General features: G+C 38.6%; 1 protein-coding gene across 1 annotated transcript in view; it reads right to left on the reverse strand.

The window, feature by feature from the left end:
• Positions 1–1023: 1023 nt before the first annotated feature.
• The window catches only part of LOC134634264 (neuronal acetylcholine receptor subunit alpha-7-like), a 31212-nt gene continuing 19909 nt past the window's right edge, over positions 1024–12326 (reverse strand). The window contains exons 8-10 of the mRNA XM_063483414.1: positions 3765–3851; positions 3257–3366; positions 1024–1970 (exon numbers count right to left, since the gene is read on the reverse strand). Of these exons, the coding sequence (XP_063339484.1) occupies positions 1428–1970; positions 3257–3366; positions 3765–3851 (740 nt within the window). The 3' untranslated portion in view covers positions 1024–1427. The remainder of the gene's footprint in view (positions 1971–3256; positions 3367–3764; positions 3852–12326) is intronic.

Raw genomic sequence — 12326 nt, forward strand, 5'->3', positions numbered from 1 at the left:
AGGAGACCGATACTGGATGGATGGATAGATGCATATGTTTGTCATGGTACATTAAAAGAAACAGTACACTCCATCTCACATGTTAGATTAATAAAGCATAGTACAATTTGTATGCATCCAGTGTGCACTAATGTAACAACATTTTTTCCACTGAACTGATGGACATAAGGATGAAATCTGTGAATTAACAAGTGATGTGTGAAAGCTCAGTCGTATTAGGCAGAAACTGAAATTCTTTCTGGTGAAAATATGAGCATAATTACCACAAGGAGGTAATCATCTCACCTGTTTGTAATCACCTGTGACCAGCTGCTACTTAGGATGGAGGAATTCATTCAGTCTTTGCCTGATTCATTGAATCAGTGAAGTCTAGCGTTTGCTTCCCGTTCTCTCTATTCACCAGCTTCTTCTTTGTTCAGAAACTCCAGTGTGGAAAACTGGGGAGATTTTTTGGAGAGAATCCTACTGAAAAAACTCACCTGTTTCACCAGGCCTCGGACCTCACTGCAAGAAAACCTCTTCATTGAGAGTAGTGCATTTGAGTTTGTTGGCTGTGACATGTGTGAAAAACTAATTCTGGGGTTTAAGATGACACGTACTATCCTACTGCTAAAACCTCTGTCTAGTTTTCAGAAGGTTAAACTCATAAACAGCTCCACATATGCTTTACGTGTATGGTTTTTAAAAAACACTGAAAAAGTGTAAAAAAGGACATTATTCCTGTTGTCCCATGTGAGCATCTGTCATGTGTGTGATGGGATTGTTTTTGAATTGAATGAATTTATTTATGAATCTTCAAAGTGGACAAGAATCAACCCATTGAAATTAACTGATAAAAAAATGAAACATACAACATTTTGAACTATGAGAAATTCTTAGTGATCAAATCATACAAATATAAACAGTAAGTAAAACCAAGTAAGAAGACATTTAAATCAAGGCCTTTGGTTCTACTTATGATCGTAATACAATGTAATGTATGATATAGAAATGTGCTACATGAAATACATTTGAATAGAAGGTACAGTAGCCGTTATGTATATGGACCACATTACACATTACAGAAGCATTATAATGCACAGTAATACACAGGTAACACAGCATAACTAATAACAGCATTCTTGCCAGGTTAGCAAATTGTATCGCTGAAGCAATGCTATGCAGTTTAGAGAATCATACAGTACAAGAGGATCAGGGTGTGAAGCCAGGCTGTGTGATAGAAAAGAGAAAAGCTAGTTTTCAATAATGTAATGTGATGCATATATTCAGCTGTTTATGTATCACATAGATTCTACATTTAACTTTGGATTAAGTATGGGTAAGTGTATCCAAATGACTACCCCGTGTGTTTGAAAATGGTTACTTTGCGAGAACAGTGATTGGTGTAGGCTTTTATATTTGATGAATCATTTATTTCCTGGCAACAACTAAGTGAAAAAGTCTTTGGAAATTGCCTCTACAAAGTTGGGTGCTGACATGAGGATACCAATAGTGCAGAGGATAGTGAAGAGTGAGAAAGCCATGAGACAAAGCCTGTCGATAACGGAGGCGGCGAATTTCCACTCGTTGCACACGGACTCACCCTCGTCTTGGTCGCGGAACCTTTTCGCGATGTAGCGCACTTCATCCAGGATCTTGGCCATCTCTAATTCTATGCTTCCAACTGGGGTGACCTGACCTGCTGGGAGGAGCATCTCGTCCTCGCCCGCCCGTCCAACCAGGCGTCCGCAGAGGACCCCGGAGTCAGACGAGGTGGCAGCAGTGGAGCAGTGAATGCTCTCCAGGCCACGCACGCCGACATAGAGCATGTTGCCGTTGGTACATTGGGAGGCTGAGGTGCTCATGTTGAGGTCTATGCTGGTCAGGCTGCTCCGTCGAGTCTTGTTGTGACAGGCTGAACGCACTCGCTCCTCACCCGGACGCCTCATACGCAGGAACCAGGCACACCAATGCAGGAGGATCACACGGGTCTTTGAGATAAAACGGTGAATGAAAGAGTGGATTAAGGCTGTAATTCACTTTAAATCTGCCATTGAAGAAATAAGAATGAGCGCAGAATATCAGTCTCATTTGTATGGGTTAGACACATTAATATTTACAGAGATGCTCAACTTGTCATATTAACTTTTCCCAAATTGACAAATCACAGTAAAAAGTGGACTGAGTACACACTCACTGGCCACTTTATTAGGCACACATTGCTAGTACTGGGTTGGACCCCCTTTTCATCTTCAAAATGGACATATCTAATGAACTGTCCAATGAGTATATAAAACATGCAGATGTTCACTCCACTTTGTGTTGTTGCATTCTTTGGCTCCATAACTTTTCATTAGGTTAATACAAGTTACTCCAAATAAATTGGGAAACTGAATGAAATGTAAATAAAACAGGATGATGCAACGATTTGGAAATAATCTAAACTCTATATTTATTTTAACAATAGTACAAAGATAACTTATCAAATGTTAAAAATGAAAACTTGTGGTTTCTTTTGAAAACTCTGCCCATACAAGCAACAAGTTTTAAAATGTGGATTCACTGTTTACCACCGTGTTGCATCACCTGTTCTTTGAAGCGCTTGAGAACTGAGGAGCCCATTAGTGCAGTTTTGAGAGCTAAATGTTTTCCTATTCTTGCTTCATATAGGATTCCAGCTGAACTTCTCTGGGCTTTATTTTTCACATTTTTCATTTCATAGTGCAGATAATGCAATATCTTCACCATGTGACAAATCCTGAGTGCAAGCAGGTTATTGTAGATTGCTGAAAAATGTCATCTGGATGGCAGCATATGTGGCCTTTATATATTGTTCAGCACTAGCACGGCCTTTATAGATGATTACTGTGAATTTGTATCCAATTATGTTACTAATCTGTTTCTTAGTAACCTTAGTTTTGAACTGTTAGAGATTGTTCTGTTCCTCTTTCCCAGCTTTTCTGAAATATCTTTCAAAATAATTGATGCATACATATATACATTACATACACTTATGTTATATTTGTTATATATATTATATTTGATATAGTTTTAACCCTTATGAATTCGCATATATATGTTTAATCAGTGTCATATTTGCTATATCCAGCATTTGTTTTTTCAATTTATTACTTAAAAATGTGAATTTTATTTAGGTTTGTCAACAGTTTGTTTTTAATGTATTTCATATTTTTGCGTGTGTCTATAGTGAAACTACATAAATAATAATGCCAGTAAAATTCACGAAAAAGTTATTATTGTTTGAGAAAACACTCACCCATTTTGGCATCTTGCCTCCATCAGGGTCGTGGTGATGATATTGCAGGACCAGAACTGTAGCAATTACTGAGAGACCAACAATGACCATTGTAGTGGCAAAATATTCAGCTGCATAAAAAAGAAATGCAGGCGGCAATCAGAATGGATCAGAAAGAAGTACTGTGTAGTAAAAAAACAATGAGAAAACTAGATGATAACATCAAGGTTTTGCATACAAGAAGAAAGGCCGGGCCGATCATTAAGGACAGCAAATATGTCTTCATCCCTTGAGCATTACTGCTCACTTATGTGCCTCAAGAAGTGCTTTCATTCCACGGATTCAAACAGACTGACTCAGATCCCTAAACCAAAACGAAATCTAAATACTGGGTAGCTGCTTGAATTTGGCTACACTGTGATATAAGGAACTCCCTGATGAAAAATGACTACAGAAAATTTCACCCTTTGCTTCTCTCTGATAGTAGTTGACACCCATAGGAATCGCTTTTAACTTTGGCCTGGCTTACCTATTAAAGGCACAGAGTCTGATGTGGCGGGCATAATCTCTGCAACTAGCAGCATAAAGACAGTCAGAGAGAGCAGGACCGTAATACCTGGGGAGGAAACCAAATCTCAGTTATCAGCTGACAACAAAACGTAGTTCAACAAAAAGTAGTCACACACATATGTTTTTGATCTTTCAATCAGCTACAAATCACCATAAGCTGGATGTTATGTCACAAACAGACACAAAGACCCTCTAATATTATAGCAATAAAATGCAGAAAACTGTGTGTACTGTTGCAGACGTTTTAAACATTAAAATGACTGTTTTATCATTTTCAGGTGTTTCCAGTTGCTTTGTACCCAGATTTATTCTATTATTCACATTTTGTTCCTATTTCACACAAAGCCATTCAATTTATTCCATGAATTTGTGACACTTTATACTCTTTTAGTCTGCTAATTTTGCTTTGTTTTAAGGTTTATTCTACTCCACAGCAACTGGTTAATTCACAGTAGTCAAATGTGAAAAACTGAAACATATAATCTCTATAAATCAAAATTTGTGAGTGATCGAACCTCACTGTATCACAAGATGACCTGAAAAGGTAAAAGCAAGAGCAACAGGTATCTTTAGCTATGGGGAGACAAATTTTCACCTCACCACTGGCTCTAATGACTAACTAACTTCACAACTTCCCCCATGCATGCCCATGTGCGTTTGATACCTCTGAGAAACACTTTAAAAGCGGCTTGAGTTTGTCATAACTGCTACTTTAGTCCTTTCTTTGGATCAGGGAAGAATATTTAAATATGAAAAGGACTGAGGAGAGTATTAATGTTCTTCAACATCTTCAAAAGTTATTTTTGAATTTCTTAGATAGGGACAATGCAGAGAGACAAAACATGGGGAAAAGACCAGGCCAGTGACACAGGAAATGCAACATGAGGATCAAATAAATACACCCTTCCTGCTTCAATAGGAATTAAGAGGATAAGTAGCAGCCAGTTGCTATTAATGTACTTGATTGATTTATTGTTAGCAAGTGTGAGCTCATCTACAGTGGCTTGCAAAAGTATTCGGCCCCCTTGAACTTTTCCACATTTTGTCACATTACAGCCACAAACATGAATCAATTTTATTGGAATTCCACGTGAAAGACCAATACAAAGTGGTGTACACGTGAGAAGTGGAACGAAAATCATACATGATTCCAAACATTTTTTACAAATAAATAACTGAAAAGTGGGGTGTGCGTAATTATTCAGCCCCCTGAGTCAATACTTTGTAGAACCACCTTTTGCTGCAATTACAGCTGCCAGTCTTTTAGGGTATGTCTCTACAACCGTTGCACATCTAGAGACTGAAATCCTTGCCCAGTCTTCTTTGCAAAACAGCTCCACAGCTGCTCTGTGACGGCCTCAGAGGTTGTCTAAGAGAATATTGGGAGCAACAACACCATGAAGTCCAAAGAACACACCAGACAGGTCAGGGATAAAGTTATTGAGAAATTTAAAGCAGGCTTGGGCTACAAAAAGATTTCCCAAGCCTTGAACATCCCACGGAGCACTGTTCAAGTGATCATTCAGAAATGGAAGGAGTATGGCACAACTGTAAACCTACCAAGACAAGGCCGTCCACCTAAACTCACAGGCCGAACAAGGAGAGCAGTGATCAGAAATGCAGCCAAGAGGCCCATGGTGACTCTGGATGAGCTGCAGAGATCTACAGCTCAGGTGGGGGAATCTGTCCATAGGACAACTATTAGTCATGCACTGCACAAAGTTGGCCTTTATGGAAGAGTGGCAAGAAGAAAGCCATTGTTAACAGAAAACCATAAGAAGTCCCGTTTGCAGTTTGCCACAAGCCATGTGGGGGACACAGCAAACATGTGGAAGAAGGTGCTCTGGTCAGATGAGACCAAAATGGAACTTTTTGGCCAAAATGCAAAATGCTATGTGTGGCGGAAAACTAACACTGCACATCACTCTGAACACACCATCCCCACTGTCAAATATGGTGGTGGCAGCATCATGCTCTGGGGGTGCTTCTCTTCAGCAGGGACAGGGAAGCTGGTCAGAGTTGATGGGAAGATGGATGGAGCCAAATACAGGGCAATCTTGGAAGAAAACCTCTTGGAGTCTGCAAAAGACTTGAGACTGGGGCGGAGGTTCACCTTCCAGCAGGACAACGACCCTAAACATAAAGCCAGGGCAACAATGGAATGGTTTAAAACAAAACATATCCATGTGTTAGAATGGCCCAGTCAAAGTCCAGATCTAAATCCAATCGAGAATCTGTGGCAAGATCTGAAAACTGCTGTTCACAAACGCTGTCCATCTAATCTGACTGAGCTGGAGCTGTTTTACAAAGAAGAATGGGCAAGGATTTCAGTCTCTAGATGTGCAACGCTTGTAGAGACATACCCTAAAAGACTGGCAGCTGGAATTGCAGCAAAAGGTGGTTCTATAAAGTATTGACTCAGGGGGCTGAATAATTACGCACACCCCACTTTTCAGTTATTTATTTGTAAAAAATGTTTGGAATCATGTATGATTTTCGTTCCACTTCTCACGTGTACACCACTTTGTATTGATCTTTCACGTGGAATTCCAATAAAATTGATTCATGTTTGTGGCTGTAATGTGACAAAATGTGGAAAAGTTCAAGGGGGCCGAATACTTTTGCAAGCCACTGTATAAAGCAGAGGTTTTGGTAGTTTGCTGGTCTGGAGCCTTCAGGTGTTTTAGGTGTCTCAGGTGTCTCTGGTGTGGCTGTGGTTTAGCAGGTAGAGCGTGTCATTTACTAATTGGAAGGTCAGTGGTTTTTCCAGTCTGCACACCTTGGACAAGATACTGACCCCAAACTGCTCTCTGATGCATCTGTCAACGTAGAAATATGTGTGAATGTAAGATAGAAAGTACTTACGTAGAAAACTGTATGAACGGGTGAATGAGCCAAGTTGTATAAAGTTGTGTTCAGGTAGGGTAAAAAAGCGCTGTATAAGAACCAGTCCATTTAACACAAACCTATGTGTGGACAGCCCAGCAAATTCATCCCAGGGTCAGACCATGCAGTACTCAGAGAAACTGCAAAAAACCAAGAGCTACATCACACACACTATTAGCCTCAGTTACTGTGTTAAATGTCAAAATTCATGGCATGACAAATAGGAAAAGAATGAACAAGTATAGGTTGCTTGGAAGGATAACTAGGAGAAAGCCTCTACTTTCTATATGGCAGCACAGCTTCAGGTTTCAAAGTTTCTGAACAAACTACAAGACTTCTGGAACAATGTCCTTTAAACAGACGACACCAAAGTGGAAACTGACCATAGCGCCATCTACGGTGAAAAACAAACACAGCATATTAACACAAACACCTCATTTCAACTGTCAAGCACTGTGTTTTTTGCAGCCACAGGACCTGGGCACACTGAATCGACCATATATTCCTCTATGTAAAAGTATTCTAGAGTCAAGCACAGTGATGTGAGGCCATCAGTTCAGCAGCATGACTACACGCACAATAATCTTTCTTAAAAATGCCATACTGTAGTTTAAATAGCATAATATCAAACAGTTAGCTATTCGAACATTCAAAACATAACTAGTTTCATTTTATTTGGCTATTTTGTTGTTTTTCCTTAAATTTTCATCTTACCATTAAATGCACTATAATGTTCCTGTTGATCCATTTATAATATCACAAATCACACTTCTCATGGCAGCTCAATTTAACTGAAATTAAACCGGGCAATAAATGCTGGCATTAAAACACATTTCTCACTCTGTTTTCGCCATTCTTAAAAATGCTGACGTTGAGTTGGGTAACTAGATATACTGACTTCATTTACAGTGGTTTTTGTGACATAGTCAGCACACACATATATTAAGAAGAAGCTATGAGACATTGAAGTGAACCGCATTATACATACAATTTTTTAATTAAATTTTGTGTTAAAGAAGAATTCATACTATCATAGCAACTTATATTTTCACCCAATCCTCATTTCTCTTTCCTCTATAAGCTTTGAAAACATAAAAAGCAACATGCAGATGAAAACGCACACAGTGAGCCCGCACATTAGGCATCATTTGGTTAATGAAGGAATCCAGCTGCAACACAGGACTCTAATCATTTGAAAAAGGCAGAAACTACATAAATTAATAGCCTCTACTGAAACATGCAGCACACACACACACACCTCAGATACTGTCTATATAAAGCATTTATAATGAATGCATGAAACACTCAGGCAACTCTGACAACTGCGATAAGATTAAAGGTTTTCAAAGGTCCTCTGACAATCCTGTTCGTCAATCTGTTTTTATAATCAGGTCACTTCATAAAGCCACGGAGCAATAGGATTGCTGGAAAGCCATTGTTTTTCATAAAACCACTGATTACCCAGGAGAAAAAGGGCTTGGATATGAAGTTGTCTAAGATGGAGAAAAATTAAAGAATAATGAAAGAAGGTTTGGCTGCGTGTCAAAACTACTTGGGCTGTAAATGATGTAACCTGGTTATCATCTCATTAATCTAATTAATTCTGTAGCATGGGGGTTTAGGAACATTTGATTTTTACAATAATTGTGACATTGAAGCTTCTTGGAAGGACTTGCAAAAGAACAAAATTGAAAATGTTTTAACAGAATTACCTTTGCAACCTGAGGATGGCACACATCATCGAGAAAAGTCAATGTTCAGAAATCGGTTGGTGGATGTGCAGAAACAATACTGGGGTCACTCAGGACCTAAACAGAACACCTAAACTCTAAAGTCTAACTGAAAAAGATGCCATGTGTAATATTTAAAGAAATTAGTTTACTGCTGAACTGTATATAACCATCATCCTTAACATTACATTAATTATCATTTCATCAAAGTGTTTATTGAAGCTGCTGGCATTATGTTATAAGTTATATTATAGGGGTTATCATAATCTAATATTAACATGTTTATTACAGGTGCAGTTATAACTACTTTAAAATGATTGAGTTAATATATATATATCATAACTCATAGCCTGAGTATATTGTTACAGTAAAATAGTAGCTGAGCAAAGGCCTGAATGTATTCAGCTTCTTGTGGTATTTGAGTTTGCTTAGTTACAGGTGACGAAAGGATGTCCAGTCCATGGGGACCTCAAAGGCCTGAGATCTTCACCATATTTGGATGGATGGGGAACTTCTGTGTCTGCAGTTATCTCTTAAAATACATGAATGTTCTGTACATGCAAATTATGTGACTGTAAACGCAAGAGGGGGCGTTACAATACCCTGATGGGATAAAAGCAATCTAGAGTGTATTTTGGGCAGAGATGTACAACTGATGTTTTGCAGTTTGCACCTCTCCACGCTGCGTGCATTCATTAAAATCAATTGTTTGACCGACCTCTTCTGGACCATCATTGTTTTACTCTCGTCCTCAATTTCGAACCCGTAACATTTGGTGCATTGGCCGAGGGTTGAGAGAGGGAGAAAGTTGGAGATTGAGACTGAGAGGGTCCAAGGTGCTCAAACAGGCAGACGCGAGTCAGTGGTCGAAGTGAGTTGACATAAGCCGGCTTATCTAAAGGTAAGGCACTACCTGTTGAATTATTTCCAAACTGTGCCAGATTGACGATTACAAAATTGAAAGTCTACTCACTGAAAATTACTGGTAAAGGTCTGTTTTGATTTTGGTGAAAATCTCATGAGAATTGAAGTTGAAGTAATGATAATGTAAGGTTAAGTGACAGTACTGATTAAAGGAAAAGCAGTTGGACTGCTACAAGGATTTAAGTAGTTGGACTACTAAATAGGAATAGGTAAAAGTAACGGAAACAGGAAAAGTTACAGTAGTTGGACTACTGAATTTAGGATATAGGTCATTTGAAATCTGTATATGGTAATACAGTCTTAATTGATTATAAAGCTGGGCTTGGACATCAGTATAGTAGGTTTGGTGGTTTCATAGGGTGTCTTCAAAAGTAATTAAATTTCTGTAGAACGGAACTCTGGGAGTTCTAAGAAGTGCATTGCTCAGAGGTAACGCTTGCCAAGGTCAAGGACGCTTAGATCTTGTCCTCTTTTGAGGGATAGTCAGTTGGTCACTGTGGAGCCTGGGGCACTCCTGAATAACTAGTGGTTGGACCACTTTGCCGTCCGGGACGGTATTTTGCACTTTTTTGGTCGATAGAAACCGGGTTTCGGGCGTGTGACGTTACAATTATAACTTCGGGGAAGTATAGTTGGTTGCCGCTTTTAAATTATCTTAGATTATTAGTTATTTGACCACGGCCCGGGGCCGAGACTGGTTTTAATTGATTACAAAAAACTCAGGGAGTTCATCGGTTGGACCGTTAAAGTTAAATTTTTCTAAATTCGGTAGGTTGTTCGCTTTGAGGCCTTGTACATATTTGTATATTTTATAAGACGTCTCGGTGTTATAATTGGTTGTTATAATTTCTATGTTTGTATATAGGCTCTGTCTGCCACGGGTACTGCAGCAGGCTGGTTATTTTGAGAGTGTGTCTGTGAAAATGCAAATAAGGAAGCTGAGAGGTGCATAGAGGATGAGGAAGTTTATAGAGACTGCTAGACATTGCTGATGGCTGTATTTAAGACGCTGGTTTTGTTTATGACAATATTGTAAGTAAAGTTTTATTTCTTGCCATGACTGTATGACTTTTGCGGGGTTTTGAGATAGGATACATAAACTGTTGATACTTAGGACCGTTATTTGGGTTCTGAGAACTGAAATTGAATTTGCGATAATTTAATCAAACTAAGATGTTTTAGGATTTTTAGATGGGTTTTGTTTCAGTTTGAGATAATATACACAGTTACATTTGGTGTTTATCAGGTACTGTGGTTGACTTTGAGTGATACATATAGGTGTAAGTCGTTTGATGTTTGTTGGGTTAAGGAGGACTTTAGAAGATTGTAAGTGGTTTTTCGGTTAGTCAGATAATATATAAATAGTTAGATTTGACAGACTTGTTTACAGTTTGGCTTTATGTTAATATAGGTTGCAGCTGGCACAGAGGAAACACAGCACAACATCTTAAGGGTTTAAAATAATAATAAATAAATGAATGAAGTTTTTTAAGGGTTCTTGTGTGTGTTTTTAGGGATAGTTTTTTGTGGGTTTTTAGGGGGAGTGTGTGGTTGTGTGTGTCAAACGGGAGGTCTGAATACAGCTAGTGAGCTGGTGACAGACGCTGTAACATGAAAACAGAGGAATTAGAGACTAGAATGTCCTAGAAAGCAATAAAATGCAAATTAAGAAGCTGTGAACTGCTTAAACCACAGTTGGTTTCACAAGCACTGCTGCAAACATTGTTGAATGCGTGTGTTTAAGACGCCATTTATGTTTATTAGAGGGTTATAAATAAAGTTTTGAGTGCTGTAGTGGATGTATAGTAATTGACTGAGTTTTGAGTTATATATATATATATATGGAGTGCATTGTATATACTTAAGACTAACATATTACTTTCAGTAGTAACCTCTTTTCAGAAATAAAGGCTGTGGTGTTTTATTTTTCCAGTTATGCGTGTGCTGTGAGAAGGATTAGAGGTTTAAATTGTTATTATTTGATTTGCTCTTTCTGAGTTTGAAAACAATGCCTGTAAAATACCATTAGGAAAGCGTATTTTGAGTGATTTTAACTGTGTGAATGCTGTCAGTAGTTGATTTGAGTGACTCTGTGTGATTTGTACCAAATAGTAAATAAGTAATAATAACACTAGGGAGGTTTATAGTAGAATGAGTGAAAAGTGGGAGGTTGAGAGAAAAGGCAGTGTGTATGAGACGATTATGAGAGTATTGGGTGAATGATGTCACAAAAACTGACAAATGCAAAAAACTTGGAATATTTAAAAGGGTGTGCATGAAATAAGGGTGTATTGTTTTTAGACCAAGACTTAGTAAAACTAAAGAGGGTTTGTAAACTGTAAATATGAAAAAACAAGGGTTTGATTAATTTGTAGAAACAGGAAAGAGAAACAGGAAATACTGTGCTGCTGTGTGTGTGAGAAGAAGGTGTGTGAGTGATTGATGATGTGAGGGGAGCACCCAGAGAAATAGACAGACCTTAAATTCTAAGAAGATTAAGCGAATGCATGTTTTAAGAAAAGTAATAAAGTAATAAAATTATATTAATTACAGGTTTTAGAAAAGAGACAGACCGAGAGAAATAAATACATAAACTAACAATTACATTAATGAAGTGAAAACGCACGTACACAAACTGTTACATGTGAAATTATTGTTGGAAAGTTTAATACACACATGAAATAAAGAAAGCAGTTTACACTCCTTTAATTTCCAGAACCAGTGTGTCCCCCAGACCTGATAACACCCTTGCCCAGTTGGCCCCCGTATCAGGCGAGCATGGAAGGCTGGACAGCCCATGACGGGTAAGATCCCACCTCGAAACCCTGGGACGACCTAAGGCAAGGCGCAGTCACGATTGCTTGAACCTAAGTCCCGGAGTGACCTTGGAGTCACTGGAGGAGACGGGACTTCAATGGGTAAAGCTGCTGGGTACAGGCGAAGGGGAAATGCCACTAACAATGACCAGTGATGAGCCAGAG

The sequence above is a fragment of the Pelmatolapia mariae genome, linkage group LG1 (genome assembly GCF_036321145.2).
Source record: "Pelmatolapia mariae isolate MD_Pm_ZW linkage group LG1, Pm_UMD_F_2, whole genome shotgun sequence".
NCBI lineage: Eukaryota > Metazoa > Chordata > Actinopteri > Cichliformes > Cichlidae > Pelmatolapia > Pelmatolapia mariae.